We start from the raw sequence: 26,976 nt of genomic DNA, 5'->3' as shown, positions 1-26,976 counted from the left end.
AGGGTAATTCGAAGGGTCAAGGAAAACCACATTTGGGATTCTGTTGTGCCACTCACCTTGTCAGGAAGCATCAATCAGATCTGGCATAATTGCTGTTTTATGGTTAATTACCAGGGACCGATGTTTCTTGAGGAGTGAATGTACAGTATACAAGTATATATGTATAATATAATAAATATTAGATATTTACAATGACAGTGTGAGTGATTTTTACAATAGTAGTGACAGACTTTCAATATTTTACATTAAATATCTTGTTTTTACTTTTTTGTTTACTTTGTACTGTAACATTTGATCAAATGTATATTGTCATTATTTATACTAAGTTTCCTGAAAGTAATTTGACAGACGCATTGAAATAGTTGACAAAATGCAATTTTTTAATAAGAATCAATAAAAACAAATGTGTAAACTGAGTTCTGCTGTTCATTGTTATTTCACACAATACAAATACATAAACAATTAGTAAATGTGTATGCATACATATCATATATATTACACAAGATCAAATTCAAAATATAATAATGTATTAACTATTTGGCTATGTACATAAATGTGGGTATACTGTATATCAAAGTATAAGAATAAATCTTAAAAGGTCATGGACAGTTTCTGTTCATATTATTACCCCTTTTGGTAACACTTTACTTGAAGGGGTGTGCATAAGACTGACACGACACCTTCATAACCATGACAGTGTGTTATGAATATGAAGGCGCTTTTATGCATGTTTATGATAACTGTCATTAAGGGTCATTCGCTCAATTATGACATTTTTAATGCAAATATGACATTGAGATGTCTTTGTTATGACAACTTGACATAAACCATAACATCATAACCTGTAGTGTTCTTACCAATTGCAGAAAAGAAAAAATACATGCCTGTGTTCTTGGACGATGCCATCTCTGTGGCTCACTCGTGCAGGCCAGTGGTGGTGGGACAGACTGTAAATTCAGCTGCACATAGTGGGCCGTCTGATACAGAAGTGCTGTCAGATGGTTGCACAACCCTTTACCAGCTGCACATGTAGGCAGAAATACAAACAACCTCTTCTGTCTCCAGTGATACCTGTTTGAGAAGACAATAGTTAAGCTAATGAATTGTAATTTTATGCTGTGAGCTACTTTAAAGGGATAGTTCACTTAAAAAGTAAATTAATACCGAAAAAGTTTCAGTTGTTCTCATAGTATTTGTTGCCATATTTGTCAATACCCACTAAGGCTTCTGTCTTGATATCATTTACCCTGAGAAAGACATTTTTAATCATGCCTTAAATCCCATTGACTTCCATTGTAGGAAAAAAAATATACTATGGAAGTCAATGGAACCAGTAAACTGTTTGGTTACTGACATTCTTCAAAATATCTTCATTTGTGTTCAGCAGAAGAAAGAAATTCATACAGGCTTAAAACCAACTTGAGGGTGAGTATATGATGACAGAATTTTCATTTTGAAGTGTACTATCCCTTTAAGTGCTGTTAATTGAAAGCTGCAAACAGCAGCAAAAGCAAGAAATACAGCTGTAGTCTGCAACCGCAGAAGCAATGAAAGAGACATAACTAAAACCCAACATAGAAAAACTTAAGACAGGTGAAACTAAAATAAAGGGAAACAAATTCTGCAACCGCAGTAACTTGATATCAGAACGATCTGACTAAATCATAACGTTAAGCCAACCGGCATATTAACGTTGCATATAACCTCAAGAGTGTGGGGCTCCTCATTTTTCCCCCCCTAGACCAATAACACCTAACCATACAAATGGTTAGCAATTGGCATTCATAATGTTGCAAGTGCTAGCGCCAGATAGTTGTCAACTTACCTTGATAATTTTGAATAAATTCCTCAACGAAGAATTTATAGCCCTTGCTCAGCCTCGTTTCTTTAACTGTTGAGTGCCGTCCAACAATTCTGTCAACATCCTCAAATCGGAGTCGTGGAAGTGTCGAGAGAGAAGTTGTGAAATAACGCTCCATGTTCAAACACCGTAGTTTCAGCTGTGGCGGAAATCAGTTTACCCGACGTGACGTAGTTTCCGGTTACGCGTGAAAAAGGCTTATTGACTGAATCTACACTATCTAGGAAGTTGAATCTGCACACAATGTAATTTGGTTACTGACCTAAAGTTGTATTAAAGACTGTTGTTCTCAATTGGGTTTTACACTGAGCTCAGCACGTTCACTGTACAACTACTGAAGCTGACACTGTCTCTTTAAGTGTCAAGTTGACCATTCATTGCAGAAGCTTCAGTTAAGTGGACTGAAGCTGTCATACTGACCTTGGTCTTTTTGCTTTACGCCAGGGGTCTCAAACAAGCTTAACTGGGGGCCGCTGGAGGTAGAGTCGGGGTCAGGCTGGGCCGCATCAAGTATTCCACAAAAAATAGTATTCAAGTATTCCATAAAAGGAGTACAACTGATCCAATCTTCTCAATATTTATTATTAATGTTTCTTCTGAACTGTTCCTCTGAATTTGAACATTCCTTTCTGTACATGCAGACTGATCTCATGAAATGGCGTATGTATGACACGCCAATTCGTATTTCCATTTTTGGCGTGCTATCAACACGCATAATCGCTTTTCAGCGTGTTTATCAACGCCTTTGACTTAACGTTATATTACTGTATTATGTATATAAAAATATATGACCTACCCCAACCCCGTCCCTAAACCTACCCGTCACTGGGGTTAATACCATTTATGAGTCTTCTCCTACCATCCTAGGAAAAGAAATATCGCTCCACAGATGTAGATATAGATTTTGCTTCGTTTCGCTCGGACATTTAACGGCGTACACATACACGCGGACTCACTCGAACATTTAATGGCGTAGACATACACGCAAAAGATTTCGGCGTGGACATACACGCGGATAGCTCAATATGCGTATAGATAACACGCCACTTGACTTGAAAGTGCCGTGTATGTTTACGCAAAGTCATGATGTCATGTTGGTACATGATTGGTTCTTTATGAGCTGTCCTTCTGACAGTTAAAGTTCATTTTACAAACTTTCTTTGTATATAACACATATTTGTGATATTTATATTTGCTTATGTCCTTTTTATTTTCTTTATACAACACATTAATGATATTGAATGTTTTTTTTTGGAAGGCACATTTCCTTTTATTATACTTAGAAAAAAAATTATTGCTTTTGAAATACAAATATTTGCAGTCATGTCCGCCCGTCTTATTGAATTCTTTTTACACATGTATAGTGTCTCAAATTACTGACTGCACAAATCAAAGCAAACCTTCTTATGAACCTGTTGGACACATATTACAAGCTCAAAATGATTATTCTCACATTGTTTTAGAGCAGGGGTCTCCAACACGTCGCTCGCGAGCTGCCAGTAGCTCGTGGTCTGATTGGTGGTAGCTCGCCAAGGGGCCGTTCACACATCGCGCTCACATATTTTGCGCGCTTAAGTTCGTTATTTCAAATGTAGGCGCGCGGCAAGCGAGCTCATAATTGAAGCGACGCGCTCATTTTTTCCAGGCGCAGTATGTTTATACTTCGCGGTTGTCTATGACAACTATTGACAACAAACCCACCGTAAGCTGTCACGAGACTATCTATGGTAGCCCAAAAGGGATAAAAAATGTTGTTGTTTTTTAAACGCGGCACACGCAACGACGGGCCGCACTAACATTAAACTTTAATGTCAAGTAGGGGGCCACAAAATATCACCGCGACTTTGAGACCACTGCTTTACGCTGTCAATTTATTCATTGAATTTGTGCAGAATCATGTGTGGCATTTGATATGATGTGTAATTTTACTGTTCACAAGAAAACTAACAGGACAGCGAAGAATACGATTTGTGTTGATGAACAATAGAAAATGATTATGCATCCAAAATGTGTTTTAATGATCTGCCATGTAAACTGTTTTGATCTGTTTTATGTAAACTGCCAAAACCGGTAAACAAAACCTCATTAGACACTCACACTGCACTGGTGATATTTTCAGTTCATGTTCAAAATCTTATAAACATCTTTAACAGTCATGAATATTCAAATATAAATACGAGTGATGAGTTACTGTAGTGTACTCTTGTGTGCATCACACAGATTTTCTTCTGTTTTGTGATCTCAGTGATTGGATTACCTCATGAATAATGTGGAGAATAAAATGACACTCTCTGACATTGCTTCAAAAATTTATGATTATTTTGTGATAAAGATATTTCTGTTTTTAAACACTTTCTTTTGAGTCCAGTCATGAGTAAATATTTCAATAAAAAAAGGACAAACATCACATCTCTCAGATGGATTTTGCACACTGGTGGTCGTACTATCTGTCAAGTGCTTTGAGTGAAATCATCCAGAGAAGTGTACGTAGGTAAAAATCAGTGTCTGAAAGCTATAAAGAGAGCTTTTTAAAATGCATTGCTGACAAGACCAACTAGCTGGTCACCAACACATGTTTTTTTGTATAATTGTCATAGAAATTGGTATTTCATGAATTGTTCACTGGCCACACTTCACTCTTTCACCAACTTTACCAGGTAAGTTCTGAACAGAATGGTTAGTCCACCGGCTAGATCAATACAGAGGCCGTACACTCAAAAGTGTTCCCTGAACAAATGCATTTAACAACATGACTTTCCATGCAAACAATTCCCTTCACCTCTGCAGTGATTATTCTGTACTTCTGCAAATGCATTTGCTGAGCGTCATTAGTTGAGCAAACGATGACTACACCGCGAACGCCTAATGACGCTGCTGCTTTTACACTCAAAATGCAAAACAATTCAAAATTAAAATAATGGCTATGTGTATGTTTACACCTGCTATCTACTACAACTTGCATTTTTGACATCTGGACAGTGATGGAGCTGAGAATGGTGAATGTATTAAAAAAATATTAAAAAAAGTGTTCTGTAAAAGTATACTACTTAAAACAATAGTTTTGCATGCTACTAAAACTATACATTACATTGTTAGTTTTGAAGTAGTAAAACGAATGGCTTTGCGATATTCGTTTAGGAGGAGTGTCATTGGAGAAGCTGTGAGGTAATGGCCCTGATGTCATTGAATCACTTGAAGCGTTTTACGACTGTCACGACTAATCGTTTGTGGATATTTTGGAAATGAATGGGTGCTACTGTAAAATGAACCCTACCTTCACACAACGCAGTTTATTTAGTGTACTGAGGCTTCACCATTTTTTCCCCATCAGATGCTGGTAAACACACACACTCTTTCCGTCACACATGCTTCAACAACCTTGTTACGTCGAAACAGCACAGAAACTGCATAAGCCCTAGTTAATAAAACTTGTTAATTGTTCTAAAATGGCGTTTTCAAATAGTAATTCAGGAGTTAAGATAGTTCAGAAGGAAAGTATGACTACATTGTGAAAATAGTCATGGGTAAAAGGCCTTATTGCTTTTGTGAAACAGTTACTATGTTAAAAAATATTACACATGCATTTTTTTTTTTTGTTAAAACGCAATCTTAATCAAATTGATTAAGTGGCATCCTTATTCTACAAGATATTAAATTGTGTATTTCATCTTTAACCGATTCATACAGATGTCAGGAACACAAAAGCTTTTCATGAACAAAAGCCAATAACATGATTTCCTATGCAAACAAATCTGCATTGATATTTGTGTAAACACATCTGATGTGCATCATTAGCTGAGCAAATTTTGACACCATGAACCCCTAATGCTGCTGTTGTCAAAGAATAAAGACAAAACAGAGTTCAATACACAAATGAATATGGGTGTGTGTATTTACCCCTGGACAGAACAATATTTTAATACAGGGTGCATTGATTTTTAGCTAGTCTATGGAGAAGACCTCACTAATCTAATCTCAGCAGCGATGAAGCAAAGATTCATCCATCTCTTTTTGCTCTCAGGTGAGTGTGTTTTGTTGACCATTTTATTGACCATCTGAACACTGCAAAACTGGATTTTTTTACTAACTTTGTATTAACGGCACTCAGGGTTTCTCTCACTGATTCTGTGCGGCACGCGTGAATATATTCTGATCCGAGAGGATAAAACGTGGGACGAGGCTCAAGATTACTGTCGACAGAACTACATTGACTTGGCCACTGTACAGACTGATGAAGAGTGGAGCGAATTAAACGAGTTAAGAGCTGAACTACACTTTTATATTTGGATCGGACTGTATGATGATGCGAACAGCTGGCGTTGGTCTCTTCCAGATACAAATGTGACTTTCTTAAACTGGGATTTTGATCAGCCAAACAATTTGGGTGGAAAACAATATTGTGTAAATCTACGGTCAACTGGATACTGGTGGGATGAAGCCTGTAATTGGACAATACCCTTTTTTTGCCAAAATGGTGGTAAGAATAAAGACAAGATATTTTCAGTATCAATTCAGTCAATATCAGTTCAGCCATTAGTATCAAAGAGCTCACAGATTTCACTGAATGCCACTGTATATGACTTTAAATATTGAGTATTGCAAGTTTTCTGACATCTTATATGTAAATGTCCAAATTATGCATTATTATATTCAATATGCTCAAAATTGCATACAGTTCCAGAACAAAAAATTTAATATTGGATTAAGCCAGGTTCAAAATTCGTGTTTAATTTTGTTGACAAGTTAGAGTTAAAGTTTTTTACAGAAGGGATTTTGGATTTCTCTTTATATCACTGCATAAACCAGAAAATACTGTCGGCAGACAGAAAAAAAAAAATCAGCATGTTTTAGGAATTAAATGTTATATAAATCAGGTTGAATGATATATAAACAAACCCTTCTGTAAAAACCTTCAGAATGTAGATAGGAATAAAACTGTAAGTTTTGGTGTATGTAAGTGTTACACAAGTTGAGATAAAAACTCATTTTGAGAAATCGGCCTTTAAGAGATACATATTGTAATTGATATCTCCAGATGCAAAAAGATAAAGTGTACAAAATAAACTCTGTACTTTAGATGTTTTCTTTTCACTAGTCAGAAGAAGAGATATTATGGAGGCAAAATCTCAAAATTAACCAGTGCATGAAAAAAAAAAAGGTTTTATGTAATAGCTCGATCAATTAGATTGGCCTGTTGAGTTAATCGTAGTTATTCTGATGTTTTACAGAAGGACAGCCGGTACTAGTTACTGATCCACTGATGTCCTGGAACGAAGCTCAGAGTTACTGCAGAAAAAACTACTCAGACTTGTTCACCGTGAAGAACAGGGATGTGAATCTACAGCTAACCGACATGATCCAGCAACACACTTGTGCCTGGATCGGTCTGTTCAGGGACTCGTGGAAGTGGTTGAATCAGACTCGCACAAGCCTTTATTCCCCTCTGCCATGGGCTGTAGGACAACCAGATAACTCATTGGGCATAGACATGTGTGGCGCTTTAGATGATTACGGTCACATTGATGATGAGACCTGCTCAAGATTGAATTTCTTCTTATGCCAGACAAGTACAGTGTTATTTAAACCATGATATTTTTGTTGTTGTTACATTGTCTAGCTTTATACATTTTCAAGCCAAAAAAATCTTAATCTAAAATAAAAGAAGATACTACTTTAGATATGATGTATTCAATATATCTCAGTATTTAAATATTAGCTCTGAAATTAATTAAAAGTGTTGTTTTTTCAAGCAAGTTGAAAATGATTACGATTTTTTTACTAAATGAACACAAGGAATAATAATATATGTGATATTTATCAACATACATTAAAGTGGAAAAAAAAATTTGGAAAAAAAAATCCATGCAGAGACATACAAATGTTTTGGAATGATGGTGCAAATCAGTTCATTTAAATGGACAAATTGAACTTATGCACGGAAATATTAATAATATAAAATTTCACACGTTTTACTACTCAGGTTTAAATTGAAAATGCTATTAAAACATCTGACTTAATTCTCATCATTTCTTAAACCCTAAACTAGTGTAATGAATCAATGCAATATTCACAATGTTCATGTTTTTCACAACACATATTGTAAATATTCGGCATATTCATATGGTCCTGTTCATATGGCAAAACACTCACTGTGCAACCAAACCTTTTCTCATCTTGTATTCAAAGTGATTGTAATCGTTTGTATTTGTATTTTTCACTTTCATTTCTTTCTATAGCACGAGTGAAGCAACAGATATTAAGACTGGAGGTGAAAGCAGGAGATAATGTCAATGATCAAGCGATTACAGCTGATGTGTTAAATAAGGTGAGTCAAGTCTAGTCACCTTTATTTATACAGCGCTTTTTACAATACAGATTGTTTCAAAGCAGCTTTACAGAGATAAATAGCGTCATAGTCCAGCTTAAGTAAGTTCAGTGATGGTTCATTTTTGTTGTAAGAAAGTTATGAATTTAGTTAATTTATATATATATATATATATATATATATATATATATATATATATAGCAGTTCTGGAGAAAACAGTGATGTCATCGTCCAGCTCAATTCAGATGTAGTATCCACAATTATGAGGAAAAAGTGAATAAATGACGAAAAAGTTTAAACTGGTATATAAATTAAAAAATATGACATATTAATTATGACTAATTCATAATTATGAGATGAGAAGTTGTACTTATGACTGTCATAATTTACTTTCACATTTTTATGATTAATTAATTTAATAATTTCATGACTTTATGACTTATGTCATAATTTCAACTTAGTATATCAAAATGTTTAAAAATTTTGACTTTATATGATATGAAAATTCAAATTAATTAAATAATCATAATTATGAAATTCATAATTATGAGATTAAAAGTAGAAATTATGACTGTCGTAATTGATTTTTTGGCATAATTGATGTCAATTTCAAATTAGTTTGTCTTAATTTTAAATTAGTATGTCATAATGTTTACTTTTTGTCATAATTTAAACTTTAATGTCATAATTACAATAATAATTATTTGACTTCTATTTTATTTTTTAAAACTTAATTTTGAGTTTTTATGTCATTATGATTCTTTTTTTTTCTTATGAGGCAGAAATGGTCTTCCATGCATCATAAATAACTGTTAGGTTGATAAACTCCTCTCCTCAGGTCCAGCAGACTCTGCGAGCGCAGGGAATAGCGGCCGATGTGAAGCTAACCTGGCGGGAGCATCCCGGTGGAATGATTTTCCAAAAAATGAAGAACGGATCAACAGGCATGAACGGAGAACTTTAAGGGCAAAAGATTATTATAACTTTATTTATTATTAGAACTTTGCTGTAAAAACAAAACAATCTGCTACTTTAATTTCCTATTATCACTGTAAAGCTGCTATGAAACAATCTATATTGTTTAAAGCGCTGAATAAATTAAGGTGACTTGACTTGACTATTAAATATTACCATTAACAAACTTGAATAGAGTACTTCTAGTGTGTAGTGTGTTTATAATTAAGAATAGTTAGTTCATTAATGTAGTCGGCTAACGTAAAAATAATTAAATACATGTTTTATGAAATCATCATGTTGTGATAATTTTTCCGAAATCTACTTATATTAAATTTACAGTGCACTCGTAAAAATGAAGGTTCTTTATTGGCATCAATGGTTCTATGAGGAACGTTTAACATCCATGGAATTACTAAAGGTACTTAAGATCATTAAAATGTTCTTCACACTAAGAAAAAATGGTAACACTTTACTTGAAGGGGTGTGCATAAGACTGACATGAAACCTTCTTAATCGTGACAGGACACATGTAATGAACATGAAGGAGGTTTTATGCATGTTTATGACAACTGTCATTAAGTGTCATTCGCTCAATTATGACATTTTAAAGCAAATATGACATTGTTTGAGATGTTTTTGTTATGACACTTTGACATAAACCAATACATCATAACCTCTCAGTGTCTTTGTCATGATAACTTGATATTACCAAGTCAACACAACCTGTCATAAATATGTCATAAACATGACATAGCAGATTCATTATCAAGAAAACACTTATCTTTATGAGTTAGTATTACATTAAACTGTCAGGTGGTTGGTTTTGACATTGGCTGTCATGAGGTCATTATAACATTTTAATGACAAATTCAATGTGTACCACTGTAGTTGAGGTTAAGAAACATATTCATGACACAGTTATAATGCCTCATGACAGCCAATGTCAAAACCAACCACACGACAGTTTAATGTAATGTTAACCCATGTGACATTTGCATTCGCAGCCTCAAAGATATTTTCGACTTTATGTTATTATTTGACTTATTACATTTATTTTTGCACCTAGCAATCACAGCTTAAAATTGTGCATTAAAATAACTTTGCCAGAATTACCGTTTTGAGAACTCAAATATCCAAGTTGTCACTTAATACAACTTCACATTTCAAGTTGACTTAACGTCAATAGCAATGTTAATAAAGATGCTGAAATATGTCGAATGAGTGTGAGCTGAACAGTGCACTAAAATAAAGTGGCTGGAGTATTTCATTTGACATTTAAATACTTAGAATACCAACAACAAGAATACATTAAGAATAATGCAAGCAGAAGTGATTAAGGAATGATCTAGCTAGCATCAATCTCTCTCTCTCTCTCTCTCTCTCTCTCTCTCTCTCTCTCTCTCTCTCTCTCTCTCTCTCTCTCTCTCAGATCATTTGGCTTTTAAAGGAAGGATGATCCAGTCGTGTTCATCATCTTTAGTCAAATATCATGAAAATGTCCTCATCCAACCAGAAACAAAGCTTCGAGTCGAGGGACGGTGAAGAATTCAATGTTTCTCTGCGACTTTAGATTGGACATTTCTTTAATATCTCAGGTGTTTCTAAACAGAGAGCATATGAAGACAAGTTTCTTTGCTTAAGAACTTTTCTCATTAAACTGTTCCCAGATCAGGCTGCTATCACATTAACGTTAGCTCGATACACTGCAAAGAAATGAGATTCTGTCTGTTTTCCTGCACAAATATTCTTAAATCGAGACACATTTACTGGAGAAGCGAAAGGACTTAAAATATTAAGTCTTGTTTAATGACAAACTGTATCAAAATGAAGTTTGTGCTTAAAACAAGAACAAATATCTGCTAATGGAGTCAGAAAAATAACCTTGTTTGTATTCATTTGGCAGATATTTGTTCTCGTTTTAAGCACAAACTCACTTCATTTTGATATTTCTTTTAGAAAACAAGAAGTAATTTTGCTTCTTCAGTAAATGTTTCTTGATTTAAGTCACTTTATTGAAGTACCACCCCGTCTTTATGCTGCCTGATGTCACGATTTTCCATTGCGTGCCTCGTTTAATGTGTTTTGAATAAAAGGCTTCATATTTCAAGCAAATTGATGAAAATCAGTCTGTCATTAAAAAAGGATTAAAACAGGAGCGCTTTAACAGATCTCTCTCAGTTCAACACAACAGGTAAGAAGCTTTTCTGAAGCTTTATCAGCAGGTCACAGGGTGTTTTAGGAAAGATATCTAAACATGCTTCAAACGAGACACCTCAACTCAGAACAAATACTATTATTGAGGCTTGTTTTCATATTTCATAAATCTTCTGATGATTACATTGGTTCATTTAGCAGACGCTTCTTACAAATGACGAATGCAAATGTCTAAACATTCTTAAATCAAGATGCATTTACTGGAAATGCACAATGACACTGAAGTCTTTGAGAAAGGTCATAAATTAAGTAGATAAATGAGGACAAACTAGTTTTCACTTTGAATTAAGTTTCTCTTTTTGACCCTATTGGCATTGGCAGATATTTGTACTTGTTTTAAGCATGAACTCAGAGAACTTGTTTTCTTCATAAAATTATTATTATTATTATTAGAAAACAACTTAAGAATCTTGGGGCATATTCATTTAAAGAGAATTCTGTCTTATTTTCCAGCACAACTTATCTAAGCGTTCTTAACCCTCTGGTGCTCTTCGCATGTCAGTCAGGAACTTTTTTTTTAAATGAAATTAATGTACCATATTTACGCTGTATTTATAATCTATTTATTCACTTTTTGAGCATAGACCTGGAAATTACGTTTCCAACTTAAACTGTGGAGAATCTTGAATGCTTTAAAGCACAGACTGAAGTTTGATCTTTTTTTTAAAGACGACACTCGGCAGATTATTGCTAAATTTTTTTATTTAATATATCTAAATTTTTATATGAAATATATATTTTCAAAAACACGTTTCACTCTAAAACAGCAGGAAAATCAAAGCCATAAATCTAAACAAGTTGTTCCAAATTTGAGCTTGATATCTCAAATTATATATCTTTCAGTGAGATGTTGTTTGGCGGCAGTACCGAAAGTTTTCACCAGATGAAATTAGTCTCTTATTAATTTTTGACCGCGAGGAGCACAAGTGTGACTATTTTTTTCAGGACCATTTAACCTGTTCCAATCATGTCCATGTATTTTTTTATTTTCTTTTTTGTGTTCACATAGCAAGTGCCAAAACCTTTACCAAGTTTCGTACCATTCCGATGAAGTACAAAATTCTAAAAAATAAAATAACATTTTTGGTCAAAAACACCGAACATCACCAGAGGGTTAAATCAAGATACAATAACTGGAGAGTATGAAATGAAAAATGAAATGAAAATAAAAAGGAAGTTTAAGCTTAAAACAAGAAAAAAAATAGTCAAATAAACTTAATTCAAAGGGAAACAAGTTTATTTTTCTGACCTCATTTGGTAGATTTTTAATCTGCTTACTTAGTTTTAGTATTATTTGAGTTCTTAGTTTGTCTTATTTGCTGTTGACAGGAGCCATGGACCCGATGCTTCTTCTCGTCCTCATGAGCTGCGCTATATATTGTGTTATAGGTGAGATATACACTATTATACTTTATGTTAGTAGCTCAGTATGCATCCTCATGCAGTAGGTAGAGACCCACGAAATATATATTGTAATTGTATTTGCATCTGCTTTTTAAATGGCAATTATAACCAAAAATTATATATTTTTCAAGGCACGTTAAATCCCTCTAAAATCTTCTACTTCGTGAATCAATCCAAAGCATTCGACGAGGCTCAGCGATACTGCCGGGACGTTTACACCGATCTGGTGACTCTACGGGACCGGGCAGAAATGGAGGAGCTCTTTGCTCTTGAAGACTTCACGTTCAGTAAATCCGCCTGGATTGGACTGAAGTATACGAGTCAATACCAGTGGCAATGGGCTCTGGCCGATCAAGACTTTTACAAGGAAGGAGAAACCGAATACAGAAACTGGGGGCCAGGAGAACCAACTAACAAATCTGGTGAATACTGTTCAGTAATGGATGATCAGGGAAAGTTTTATGACAAGACGTGTGCGACCAATAGGAACTTCATATGCTACAATGGTAATGAATTACTGCTACAGCATTTACATTTATGCATTTTTGTAGATGGTTGTTTTACGGAGCCACTAAAGAGTCATCATGGTGGAGATAAATAAAAGAGATGGGAGGGGAAATTATATCTCAATGCTTTGCTAGCAAAACGTTTGCGTTCCCCGAGAAACTGTGTGTTTGCTCACAAAACTTTTTGGAGAATACAAACAATTTGCAGGCAAATGCAAAGATTTCAACATTTGTGAGGGAACGCAAATATGACATATTTGACTTTTTTCCCATCAGCATGTCCCTTTAGGGGCTCCGTAGGCTGTAGTATTTTTGGTAAAATGTTCTCCTATAATCTTTTGGTGCGTCTGAAATCACGTACTGTCTGAGTAGGTTCTATATTACATACTATATATTACCCAGACAGCAACATAGTGTCGGCCCAGATCCGTATGTGGGCCGGATGTGGGCCGGATCTGGACCGACACTATGTTGCTGTCTGTATATTTATAGGTAATAATATATTGTAATATAATAATCCTTGACATGGTGTTGTTAGCCCTAAGCCCGGTCAGTTGATTCCTGCATATGCAACTCTTCTCTTTTTTGATCTCTTAGGTCAGAATAATGAGCAGAAATACATCTTGGTTAATGAGCTAAAGTCATGGAGAGGAGCTCAGAGTTACTGTAGACAGTTTCACACAGATCTGGTGAGCGTCAGGAACCCGGATGAGAACCTTCAGATCCAGAAGCTCATTCCTTCAGGAGACTCATATATCGGCCTTTATCGAGAAGCTTTCGCCTGGTCCGACAACAACACGTCTACCTTCAGGAACTGGGACCCTAATCAGCCGGATGGATCGGGAGAATGTGTGACTCAACTATTACAGGATCCCAGACTGTGGGACGATCAGATGTGCAGCATTCCCAAACCTTTCTTCTGCTATGAGAGTGAGTGTGTTTTTCCATGTCTGATGTGTAGCTACGCAAAGCCATACAGATAAAGATAGAGATAAAGACAATTTCGTGGTTTAAAATCCAGATTTCTTTTGGCTATAAATCCGCAGTGCGCTGTCATGTAAATAATATCGCATGTCAGTCAGGTGACACGGTCCGAAATTGGTGTTGTTGTTGTTTTTTCATAGTGACTCTTAACCATGAAACTAGTTACGTAATCAGATTACTTTTTCAAGAAAATAGTAAAGTAACACATTACTTTTAAAATATACAACAAAATATCTGAGTAACTTTTTCAAATAAGTTACTTTGTTTTACCATTTATTGACTGACAGCTCTCCTGTCTTCATGTTGAGACAAATCGAAGTGCAGAGGCGTTGTGTGTGTGTTTGTGTGTGTGTGTGTCTGTTTTTGTATCTACCTCTACTGTACATGCGTGAATCTGCACTTCCTTCCGCCTGAGGATTATTTTTTTCACTTTTGGTGTGGGTCTTTACATTTGCCCAAAAATATAATTTTTTTGTTATAAAAAAATAAGCCCAGTCCATGTGGGGAAAAAAGTAACGCAAAGGTAACGTAACGCATTACTTTTCTAAAAAAAGTAACTAAGTAACGCAGTTAGTTTCTTTTTGAGGGAGTAACACAATATTGTAATGCATTACTTTTCAAAGTAACTTTCCCCAACACTGCATGCGCAAACTAAAAACATTTTATGTCAAACTTGAGGTGTAGGCAGGTTTGAATGTGTGCAAGCAAGACTCATTTGGATGACTAGAACAATACAGTGAATAGATCACAGTTTTCTCTGTTTTGGAGCTGTTTCCCTTTCCAATGGTAACTCAACACTGCGTCTGGGATGGACTGCGTTTCCGGTCTCTGAAGCATGTGTGAAAACATTCCAATCTGATTGGCTGGCGACAGTCCGTGACGTCATTAGCAGAGCGCTCGGAAGTACAAGAGGCACGTCATCAGCTTTTTTGTTTTAGGAAGTGTGGGGCTCAGTGTCCCAGGGGTTTGACATCTGAGGACACACATGACCTGTGTGTTTATTGCTAGTGTAACGGAGGCCAGCTAGTAGTCGCTGTGCGAGTAAACCTCACTCCTCTGATCTCAAGAGGTTACAGTCATTATCCTGGTTGTTAGAGCGCTCGACTCCCACGGGTTCGAAGGATCAAAGCGGGGCAAGTGAGGGGTGTTCCCGAGGCTTGAAAGAGCTAACTTTCAGTCGTCAAGCTCACCAAGTATTTTTGCAAAAGGTTTGACTCTTTCTCGCGCCTTGATCACGGGCTCGAGCGATTTGCTGGATCTGGTTGATGAAGGTAAGGAAAGTGTGTGTACTATGGCCCTGTCTCAAATGGTACCCTAAACACTCGTGGTCTTTCTTGAGTACGCACTTTCGTGACGTAACGTAACTTTGACTGTCGGGAAGAAGTCTGCTGTATGTCGCGGGCACCCTTCTGAAACTTAAAATGGCAAATATTTTCACCTAGAGGCAGGCATGGTGGAGTGGGTATCGGTTCCCCATAGCGCCTATCCGAGAGAGTTCCTATTCCAAAGGGAACGTCTCAGGTTACAACTGTAACTGTGGTTCCCTGAGAAGCGGAATGAGACACTGCATTATTGTACTTACGGACGCTCCGCTAATGACGTCACGGCCTGTCACCAACCAATCAGATTGGAGTGTTTACACACATGCTTCAGACACTGGTGGCGTCCCCATAGCGTCCATCCCCTTCTCAGGGAACCAGAGTTACAGTCGTAACTGTTTTGCTAACATGTATTTGCCACAGTCCCAGTGTTTAAACAGGTTCTGAGACTGGAGCTGGGATCGGATCAGAATCTGAACGATCCTGATGTGAAGGCGACCATCCTCCAGGAGGTGAGAGACACTCGCCTTTATAAATTCATCTTTATTCTTGAACTTAGCAAGGACAACATTCACACAAAAAACAGCTGTTCAGGGACTCAAATGCATCTTTTATTTTATTGGTGAATCTTTTGTTTACTGCACATGACCCATCTGGACGATTCTCTAAAACGAATCAGACTTCCCGACTCAACACAGCATTTCTAATTGAGAGCTGATTAATTTCAGAGTAGAGTGTTGCTGTTTTCTAACTAACGGCCGGTTTGTTTGTGAAAGTGAATCAGTGCAGTGTTCGTCCAGCACACATGAGTCTGTGTTTGTCTCCTCAGATCCAGCAGAGACTGATCTCTCAGGGAATGTCAGAGAGCGCAAGCCTGCAGTGGAGACAGCAGCCGGACGGAAACATCTTTCAAGAGAGAGCAGAGTTATAATATCTCTGTCCACTGTAATAAATACTGAAAGCAAAGCAAGAATATCCAGCTGAGAGAGTTTCCTCTATGCGCTTCAAACTAAATCTCAACCTTAATCTTTCTCTTACATCAGTACAGTAACCTTGGTGTATCTGGGCTTTTTTCTTTTTAATATGTAAAATATTAAATATACTGTACTTAACTATTTGTTTATTGGCCAAAATTAATAAATATAGAGTTGTACTAATAATATTTGAGTTAGGAATGCGATTCTTAAGCAGGGATACACAGACCTGCAGGGACTTATGCATAAAAAAAAAATATATATATATATCAACATAATTCATAAATGATTGATTTATTGACCTGTCTATTTATTTAATTTATAAAATATTTAACCTTTTATTTAACCTTATATTATTTAATTTTAAGCTTATTTCTTTTTTGCTTATTTTAATTATTTTGTTTTATTTATTAAATTTTTTGCCTCACTTTATTTCATTTTATGCTTATTTTATTTAAGCTTATTTTATTTATTTCATTTTTAGCTTATTTTATTTTAAGCTTAATTTAATTTCCTTTTTGTTGAAAAATTATTATCTGTTTCCACGTTATTACCATTTACATCTAAAAGACAAATTACTTTCTGTCTGTCCTTTGGGTTTAGAAGACTTGTAATGCACGAGTCATATAAACTAATATTATTATTCTGTAATGATATGATTCTTTCGTGCTAATTATTTTGTCCTGGCTGAGGCACATGAATGTTTTCAGCTAATGATGCTCATCAGATGTGTTTATTCAAATACAGAAACAGCAAAGGAATTATTTACACGGAGAATCACAATTGTTCAGGAAGAGTCATTTGAGCTAGTGTCTAACAAATATTAACCAAGCTTTAATATATTTAAATATCATAAGTCTACTAGTGTAGATGCGTCATTATAATATTATTATTTTATAATAAATAAGTCATTTTTAAAAAGTGCGATTCCAGTGGGACTTGAATCAACCATTGAATCACTTCACTAGATTCGCCTAGAAGTCCAATGCGCTATCCATTGCGCCAAAGCTGGGGAACAATAGTCTACCAGGGGGTGGGGGGAAGAAGAAAAAAGGGGAAGGGGGGGGGGGGGGGGAAAATGACTAAAACAGAAAGAATGAGAGAAAAGATGAGAGAGGCTGAAGTAATCAAGTTGTTTAATTGTTACCTAGTTGCTACTTAGTGGAATTTTAATTGAATTGCTGAAATTGTAGTGTTTCTGGTGGAAAAGGGAAGCTCGATGTGGATCCAAAAGTTGCAGGTTCAAGTCCCACCTAGACCCGAAGTTAGTGCGTTGTCGTTACACCTTCACTGCCTACTACTGTGTTGTTATACCTAACAATGCTGTTTATTATAATTAACATTGCATGTAACTCTACATTTAGTAATTCTAATAGATTTGGTCAAACTTCAAGTAGTTTAAGACAATTACTTTTTCAACTCACAGACCAAGAATTATTCTGGTGTACAATTAGTTTATTTATAAAGTGTATGTTGGGATAAACACTCCAAGATTTATAAAAAACAAACTGTATAAAAAGTGTATTATTTGAAACCATGTTAGTAAAGAGAGAATTAACAAACACAACAAACTAATACATTCTGTACAAATGTATAAAACTTAAAAAAGAATTGTAAACTCGTGCCCAAAGTCCGGCATCCGATCAGCACGGAAGGTATCTGCGTGTTACTGTCTTTCTGCGTGGCAAAGGGATTTTTATTAAATGCAATACATTTCTCATATGTATTTTCTCGTTATTTCATCTGACTCCATAAAATGAAAAGGTTTTTAATGATATCTTTGCATCATTAAATATAAGCGAAAGTTTGACTAATTCCTTTTAACTCTAATGAAATAATATCAAAGTCAGTTAGAAGAATCATCAAATGTAAAAATTTATTATGTCAGGTAAATTTATCATCAGTTCAAAGATAATCAATACAAAATATCAAATGTTCTAGAATAAAAAAGAAGACGAACCCGACATTAGGAAAATAGGCTACGTGAAGCTGGGAGTCTCGCGGACTCATCTGAGATACAGAAAAGGCCTTGATCTTCTAGTTGCATTTCATTATATAGCCATACCTCATTTCATATGTACAGATGAGTTCACAGTGGAAATTTACTGTGTTCACCCTCCCAGACTTACTGGGGGCAGAAGTTGATTTACATGGTACCATTTGCTAACAGTGGGAATTAGCATTGAGTTCACACCTTCTGAGAGCAGGAGGGTTTACCCATCCACCCTCCTTTGTGTGTATGTTATCTAAAAACCTTATTACCTTTTGATTTACTTATTTGGAAATGAGACATTTGTACCAGTCGCACTGAGACATTTCAAATAATACGAAACACATGTATAAAACTGTATGATAGTTGTTCAAATTAAAACCATATAGATTCTTATGTGAGTTTGGGTGATCTCTGCAAGAGTGGGGGATGCGGGGAAGAAGTGTGTGTGTGAGAGTTCAGATGTTAATTTGCAACAAGGTCCTTCGTCTCATAGACCAGTGGTCAGGTCAATCTCTTCAACCAGTTTTTCCAGTCTTACAGTATAAAATACCTAAAAAGTATAAATAAATAAAATAAAAACAAGCAAACAAATATGTAAAACACTATACGTAACACTGAATCTGAATAGGAACATCCTAACCTATTTACATTTTAGATTTACAGTTTAGATTTTTTTATCTGTTCCAACCACAGCTCTTTAGGTACTGTCTCTGTATTGGGGCAGTAGATAGTGCCCTGATATTGACTGTGCCCTGTCTCTGCAGTCCGGAATTGTCCACACTTCCTGCAAGTGTTGAAGACTACCTTCCTTTTCTTAAATCTTGCCTTAGAGGCAGGGCGACCACTGGCAGGTGAAGATGCTGATGGAGCAAGAGGGGCAACAGGAGTATGGGGTGCATGGTATGCAGGTGTCAGAACAGCAAGCAAAGTGAAGGTGACTGGTGCTTGAGGACAGACAGAGGTTGCTTGGGGGAACATTGGAGTTGCAGCAGGAGGCTTTTGTGGGGCAGCAGTGACAGTATCTTCAACTTGCCACTTTGTCTTCGCCTGTTCTGCAGTGCTTGGGGGCAGGTTGTACACATGTTCAGTGCCGTGTGTTTGGGGAGGAGCAGCAGGGCGGATAGAGAGTCTATCTTGTCAGGGTCCCACCCTGTCCTTGCTTTTTGGGAGTCTTGTGTAAACGACAGAGTGTAACAAAAATGGTTTCCACCAAGCGGCAGCAGTCTGGCCATTGGGCAGGGAAGGCAGTGGACCCCAGCACACACCGCTTCAGGCTCTCCACACCAGCAGTAAACTCTGCCTTTTTCATGGGAGATCTGAACTTTCCTGCTATGAGCCTGTCCTGGCAGTAAACACCACCTGTTGCTGGTCAAATGGCAGCAGGTTCTGCCAGAGGCCTATGATAGTGCTGACCTGTTGGTTGCTCAAGGTCAAACCAGTATGGTTCCGCAGACTCACCAGATACTCTGCTAGTGTGTCCACACGATCCATTCCTGGCATGTTGTGCTCATCCACAGCCTGAAAAAGGACATCAGACCAACAATTATTAGTTATGTAATCACTCATATTATGTAAACAATACTGCTTTTGGTATTTTCTTTTTCAGCTCTTGATTAAGCCCTCTTACCAGCTGTCCTTCATGCATCTCGGGAGTAGCACCAGCAGGTTTAACAGATAGGTCCGCAGACTGTGTGGAGGCAAAGGTGGGCAGTGTGGAGACAGAGAAGGCCGCTGGCTGTGTGGAGGCAAAGGTGGGCAGTGTGGAGGCAGAGAAGGCCGCAGACTGTGTGGAGGCAAAGGTGGGCAGTGTGGAGGCGGAGAAGGCCGCAGACTGTGTGGAGGCGGAGAAGGCCGCAGACTATGTGGAGGCGGAGAAGGCCGCTGGCTGTGTTGAGGCAGAGAAGGCCGCTGGCTGTGTGGAGGCAGAGAAGGCCGCAGACTGTGTGGAGGCGGAGAAGGCCGCAGACTGTGTGGAGGCGGAGAAGGCCGCTGGCTGTGTGGAGGATGAGAAGGCCGCTGGCTGTGTGGAGGCAGAGAAGGCCGCAGACTGTGTGGAGGATGAGAAGGCCGCAGACTATGTGGAGGCGGAGAAGGCCGCTGGCTGTGTTGAGGCAGAGAAGGCCGCTGGCTGTGTGGAGGCAGAGAAGGCCGCAGACTGTGTGGAGGCAGAGAAGGCCGCAGACTGTGTGGAGGCAGAGAAGGCCGCTGGCTGTGTGGAGGCAGGGAAGGCCGCAGACTGTGTGGAGGCGGAGAAGGCCGCAGACTGTGTGGAGGCGGAGAAGGCCGCTGGCTGTGTGAAGGATGAGAAGGCCGCTGGCTGTGTGGAGGCGGAGAAGGCCGCAGACTGTGTGGAGGCAGAGAAGGCCGCTGGCTGTGTGGAGGCAGGGAAGGCCGCAGACTGTGTGGAGGCAGAGAAGGCCGCAGACTGTGTGGAGGCGGAGAAGGCCGCAGACTGTGTGGAGGCGGAGAAGGCCGCTGGCTGTGTTGAGGCAGAGAAGGCCGCAGACTTTGTGGAGGCGGAGAAGGCCGCAGACTGTGTGGAGGCGGAGAAGGCCGCTGGCTGTGTTGAGGCAGAGAAGGCCGCTGGCTGTGTGGAGGCAGAGAAGGCCGCAGACTGTGTGGAGGCGGAGAAGGCCGCAGACTGTGTGGAGGCGGAGAAGGCCGCTGGCTGTGTGGAGGCGGAGAAGGCCGCAGACTGTGTGGAGGCAGAGAAGGCCACTGGCTGTGTGGAGGCAGGGAAGGCCGCAGACTGTGTGGAGGCAGAGAAGGCCACTGGCTGTGTGGAGGCAGGGAAGGCCGCAGACTGTGTGGAGGACGAGAAGGCCGCTGGCTGTGTGGAGGACGAGAAGGCCGCTGGCTGTGTGGAGGCGGAGAAGGCCGCTGGCTGTGTGGAGGCGGAGAAGGATGCTAGCTGTGTGGAGGCAGAGAAGGCCGCAGACTGTGTGGAGGCAGAGAAGGCCGCTGGCTGTGTGGAGGCAGAGAAGGCCGCTGGCTGTGTGGAGGCAGAGAAGGCCGCTGGCTGTGTGGAGGCAGAGAAGGCCGCTGGCTGTGTGGAGGACGAGAAGGCCGCTGGCTGTGTGGAGGCGGAGAAGGCCGCTGGCTGTGTGGAGGCGGAGAAGGATGCTGGCTGTGTGGAGGCAGAGAAGGCCGCAGACTGTGTGGAGGCAGAGAAGGCCGCTGGCTGTGTGGAGGCAGAGAAGGCCGCTGGCTGTGTGGAGGCAGAGAAGGCCGCTGGCTGTGTGGAGGCAGAGAAGGCGGCTGGCTGTGTGGAGGCACAGAAGGCCGCTGGCTGTGTGGAGGCAGAGAAGGCCGCTGGCTGTGTGGAGGCAGAGAAGGCCGCTGGCTGTGTGGAGGCAGAGAAGGCTGCTGGCTGTGTGGAGGCAGAGAAGGCCGCTGGCTGTGTGGAGGCAGAGAAGGCCGCTGGCTGTGTGGAGGCAGAGGTGGGCCAATAAGCCTTCTAGCAGAAACAGCTGGAAGTTCAGGCTGTTGGCCTTTGTACCTGAAATTTACGTTGTAGTGTGTTTTTACCATAATTTGTGCAGTCGCTCTGTGATTAATTACTATAAAATTAAATTGTTAATCATAATGTTATAGTATATTATGATTTATTATTTATATTACCTGGAATAAACCTGTTCAGGTGTAAGTGAAAGGACTCCAGTGATGTTGAGCCTCTGGCACACCTGTAGTTCTTCAGAACTAGACCCTCCTTGGTGGTCATAGTACCAGTCTCAGTGTAGAGAGCCACACCTGGCACATCTTGGATGCACTTAACGTGCCTCTTTTGCACATGCCACATTCTGACCCTGTCTGGGAGTGGAATTCCTAGCAGGTCTTTTCCCTTTTCCCCCATCAGCTCTTGCAGCAGGTGGTCAATAAGTCTGATGGTGGTCTCCTGTCCTCTGGTCTTCCTTCTGCAGTGGAGCGCAAGCTCCTCCTTGGAAGTGTTTTTTATCCACCATAGCATCAGTTATACCAGGCACACCCTCCTGCTGCAGGTGCACTCTCTTGGACCGACGTAGAAGGGTAACATCTTCTGGATCCCACTCAAAAATACACAGAGAGGCGTCTGTGGTACAACCAACTGCCAATTGCCGCATGAAATGGTAGATATCCAGACGGATGTTGAGGTCTGGCCATCCACCAAATCTTTTCTGGAGTTTGGTCTGTCCACCAGTCTCCATGCAACAGCCGGTGTCTACATAAAGCAGCTTTGGAGGAGGCATAGCTGCCTGGCTTTAGCTTCTGATGAGGTTTGCCACCATGACATCCAGGCCAGGTCCTTCCTGTGCTGTCAGCACACTGATAAGGATCTGACCCAGCTCATTTCCAACTGAAGTCACCCTCAGTGCTGTCCCCTTTGCTGCCCCTGACAGCTTCCTTGTGATCTGTGATTACACATACAAAACAAAAAAGTGGTTAATTCACATCTTAAATAAAGCTGTTGTGGTAACTGCAATAATCTTTTATTATTTTTATGAATGATGTAATTAATTACCTTCTTGGTTGAGTCCATTTTTAAAACAGACCCAAAGACAGAAGTGATTCTGGCCTTTATGTGGTCCATCCAGCTCATGATATCCTTGGCATAAACTGTCATAAGCCACTTGTTGGTTGGGCTCCTGACAGACCACAGGAAAGAGGCAAGGACGATCCACAAAGTCTGCACACTCACCAAAGTACCTTGACAGGCGCTGCAGCCACTCTTCACTGTGGTTCTCCTTCAGCTGCGACGTTCGTGTGTTATAGGACAACTTAGTTTGAATAAATGAGCAGACACTGATTAGCTACTTGCTCTATGTTTATTTTAAATTAACAGCAAGAAAACTAGCAGTAAATTTGCTTTCCATTAAATGAATCACACACAGTAAACAAATCCTTTCTTTGTCAGTGTCAGCTGCAAAGATGAAGTTGACGATGCTGACTCGCGATCTTCGCAGTAGTCAACGCGCCAGAGAGAAATGCACATTTTATACGGATTACATAAGCAGAGAGCAGTCTGTAGTCTGTTTTCTTTTGGTTTGAATTGTTCTGTTTAAAAGTAGACATGTCTGTGAGGCAAGTAGGCTACCTTATACACTGAGTTTCAGTTCATTTATGAGACGAGCTCCAGTTCACGCGCCGGCGCCTCTGTTTTGTGATTATCTATCGTCTGCTAGATTTACATCTTATTTATTAAATCCAGGCAATTGGTTGATGAAACATTGATTAAAATTAAGATGCAATTAATACAAAACGAAATTCACTTTAGAGAAAGGTTTTGTGCTTTCTGTTTGATGTCTCTGTGAACATTTTACTCTGTGAGATGTGATTAAATGTCAGGTCTTTTAGTGGCGCTTTCAGACCGGTCACATCCGTAACATTGTTTTTTCCTCATAAATGCGAACACGAAACATAAAATAAAATGAATATTTGATGTTCTGTGGAGACTACTGTTACTCATAATTTGTATTCTGAATACGTAACGCCGGTACATGTATTCCGTTACTCCCCAACACTGATATTAGTATAACCTTATCTGCAAGATATTTTAAATAACACGGTTTTGGCGGTTATAGAGTTCTAATAACGGTGTTCAACTATAAACGTCGGTCTCACGATTATATAATAACCGTCACACCCGTAGTTATTGGTCAATTATTATACAATAAAATGAAAACTTGTGTGAATTTCATAAACATATCAAATGTTTGTTGACAGCTTGCGTGTCAGGATGATATGGAACTCTGACCGGTGAGGAAGGTCCAGCTGATCCAGAATGACGTTGCCTGAAGACAGGTAGGATGTCTTGCATTCTGTGTTGCTGCACTTGAGCGTCTCTGTCATCATCAGGTAGTTCCTGTCGATATCTAGTACCTTGCGTACCCTCTTGTGAATACCCCCTCCTGTAAGGTGCCCCCTGCATTTGGGGCAGAACACTCTGATCTTCCACAAGTGGTAAGGCATCCACACCAGAAGCCGGTGGCAGAAGAAGCGTTCTGGAGTGGGGACCTGGTGGTAGATCAGGGATTGGGTAGGTGGTTCATACCACAGTTTGAGGTCACCGCGTAGACGCTGGTTTCTCCACAATGTTGAGGCAATCCATTGCCGATCTTGCACAGGGAGACCGGTTTTCATTTTTTCAGGTAACCAGAGTTGACATGATCCAGATGATGCAACCACAGGTAGAGACACTACTGGGGCAGATGAAGCAGTTCCCTAATATAAAAAGGAGAAGACACACAAATACAGAGAGAATACTGTGTCAGTAATTGACACATGAACTGTTATGAATGTAAAAATTATTTATTTTTAAACTTACAAAGTCCGCTGAGTTTGAGGGTATTTCAGTGGCAGGGGGATTGGTGGTCCTCACAGAGGATGTACAGGAAGGTGGGAGAGAGAAAGGGGAGATGGTCCTTATAAAGGCTTTAGGAATGGACACAGGATGGGAGACAGCGGGACTGGTAGAGGCTGTAGAAAGGTTTGATGGAGGTGCGGGGATAGTGGGACTTCTTGGAGAGGCCATGGTGACAGTGCTGGAAGGGGGCTGGGAGAAAGGATAAATTACATACCGTACCATACAAAATTAGACATTCTAGGAGAAGCATAACCACACAAATTATTTTCCCAAAGAAATTAATTTTTAATTTTTCAACACAGAGTCATTTATCATATCAGATGAACGTTCATATATTACAATGGATAAGATAGCATTTCAAGGGATAATAAAGTGAAGTGAAGCCATCCAAGTTTATCTTTAAGGACTGTAAACAACATTAGAAAAACGCTACCAAATTCATCAACCAATATTTGGAAACCTACCTAGGACGTTTTCCTGCCGAGACTGAGGTTAGGCTTCAGTGCTGAGCTCAAAGAGCCACCAAACCGTGGTTTGACAAACTGGGGGAGGATGAAATATCACAAATTGAATGATCACAGAGGTGTACAGGTCAAAGCAATATACATTGTACCGATTCTTTAACGATTCTCTTATCGATTTCTGATAGCACTGTGTGGAAAATAGTAGTCTCATGCTTTTTCGGGGGAAAAAACAAGTGGTTTTATTTGTTTTAAAACTTACACTTGAGTAAGCAAACTGTACTTTTTATGTAATTATGTAATAAATGGAACCTTATTGTAAAGTGTTACCGATTAGTTACCGCGAATTGGACGTGTCATTATCGGACGTGTGCGCGTTGTGTGATTATCACGGCGGTTGGGACATCCCACAAGATGTGTGTCATCACAGAAAACATTTCATCACTGGATCGTTTTTTCGTGTATTTGAAGTGTGGTTTATGTCAGCTGAATGTGCGGAACGCTTTTCAGAGAAGGTAAGGCAACGCATTTTAGCACAATTCACACCCAGCAGTAATTCAGGAAAAACAAATCTCTGAATGCTCCACATGAAACTTTAGTCTCCCGACCTTACCATCGTGTCGTTTATTTTGATTAATATGTGTTCGAGACGGTGAAACCATATACTTTCGTCTTGCTCCGAAGAGCGAGAGTGCGCGCGCGCGACCGGTCTCTCTCTCTCTCTCTCTCTCTCTCTCTGCTCGTTCAGTTAAACATGCGCCCTGTCACAAGCGCAGCGGTTCATCTACATTACTCACCGATCAAATAAGACTTTGGTGGTACAAAAATTCGCTTTGGACGCCGTGCTATGGTGGTTGATAAAGGACAAAAGGGACAGTTGTGAGTTTAACGGTCTGTAGCCTATATACTATGGCTGACTCAGAGCAGGAGCATCGATAAGAGGACTCGTTAACGTCGAGGGCATACAATATCGATGGATCGTAAAACTTAGAACCGGTTCTCGAGTGGAACCGGTTTTCAATTCCCATCCCTATTTATCATTGTGTAAGCTACAGTTTTCAGGCTTTGATTTTGATTTGTTTGTTTGAAGTACCATTTCAGGGGTCACTTTACGGCGTACTTGGCCAGCAGAGTGTATAGCACCACTGGTAGAAACTACAGCCGAGCCAGCAGGTGATGAAGGAGCTGGGCCAGCTGCAGCAGCAGATGTGGATGTCTGGTCATGAGGTGTTTGATAAAAGTAACAAAGAAACACGAACCCATGAATACAAGTAAATCTTAACAACATAAGAGTTGCATATTTAGTCTATTTCTATTAGCTAAGTATCCCAGTTAACTTTCCCTTTTTAGTGTGAAATCCACATGTGCAGACCTGTGCTCCACCAAACAGAGACATCTGTCCCGGATGCTGGAGTGGACATTTACCTATCTGTAACAAACCAAAATTAAAATGAACAAAAATACATGAAAATAAGTTTTGATACTGACATATACACAAAGCTATACCTTTTGAAAAAGGTCATGCCATTTCTTTTGCTTGGGGGCTGGTCTATTCCCAGCATCAGCTGGCCAAACCCCTGTAGTGGCAAACCTCCTCAGGCGGGACAACCATTCTTCATCCCCCATGGCACGGTGCCT

The 26,976-nt window shown here is 39.3% G+C and overlaps 1 protein-coding gene and 1 long non-coding RNA gene across 2 annotated transcripts; both read left to right on the top strand.

Moving 5' to 3' along the window:
• The first annotated feature begins 5,819 nt into the window (after positions 1-5,819).
• Positions 5,820-9,150, top strand: LOC130071094 (macrophage mannose receptor 1-like). Its single transcript, XM_056235710.1, has 5 exons — positions 5,820-5,882; positions 5,970-6,338; positions 7,090-7,428; positions 8,098-8,186; positions 9,025-9,150. Exons 1-5 carry the CDS (start codon positions 5,846-5,848, stop codon positions 9,148-9,150), a joined length of 960 nt encoding a protein of 319 aa, XP_056091685.1. The 5' UTR covers positions 5,820-5,845.
• A 4,907-nt stretch (positions 9,151-14,057) lies between these two features.
• LOC130071058 (uncharacterized) lies at positions 14,058-16,486 on the top strand. Its single transcript, XR_008803953.1, has 3 exons — positions 14,058-14,197; positions 15,994-16,082; positions 16,400-16,486. It is a non-coding gene; the product is annotated as an uncharacterized LOC130071058 (long non-coding RNA).
• The last annotated feature ends 10,490 nt before the right edge of the window (positions 16,487-26,976 follow it).

This window comes from Rhinichthys klamathensis, unplaced genomic scaffold, assembly GCF_029890125.1.
Source record: "Rhinichthys klamathensis goyatoka isolate OS25496 unplaced genomic scaffold, OSU_Roscu_1.1 h1tg000429l_1, whole genome shotgun sequence".
Classification (NCBI taxonomy): Eukaryota; Metazoa; Chordata; class Actinopteri; order Cypriniformes; family Leuciscidae; genus Rhinichthys; species Rhinichthys klamathensis.
This window is presented reverse-complemented; position numbering and strand designations above follow the sequence as displayed.

What these genes read in the sequence shown, in the direction of transcription:
- LOC130071094 (XM_056235710.1), top strand. Translation starts at nt 5,846, where the DNA reads ATGAAGCAAAGATTCATCCATCTCTTTTTGCTCTCAG. An exon ending in CTTTTTTTGCCAAAATGGTG is followed by an intron (nt 6,339 to 7,089) that starts GTAAGAATAAAG and finishes GATGTTTTACAG; the next exon opens with AAGGACAGCCGGTACTAGTT. An exon ending in CAGCTGATGTGTTAAATAAG is followed by an intron (nt 8,187 to 9,024) that starts GTGAGTCAAGTC and finishes TCCTCTCCTCAG; the next exon opens with GTCCAGCAGACTCTGCGAGC.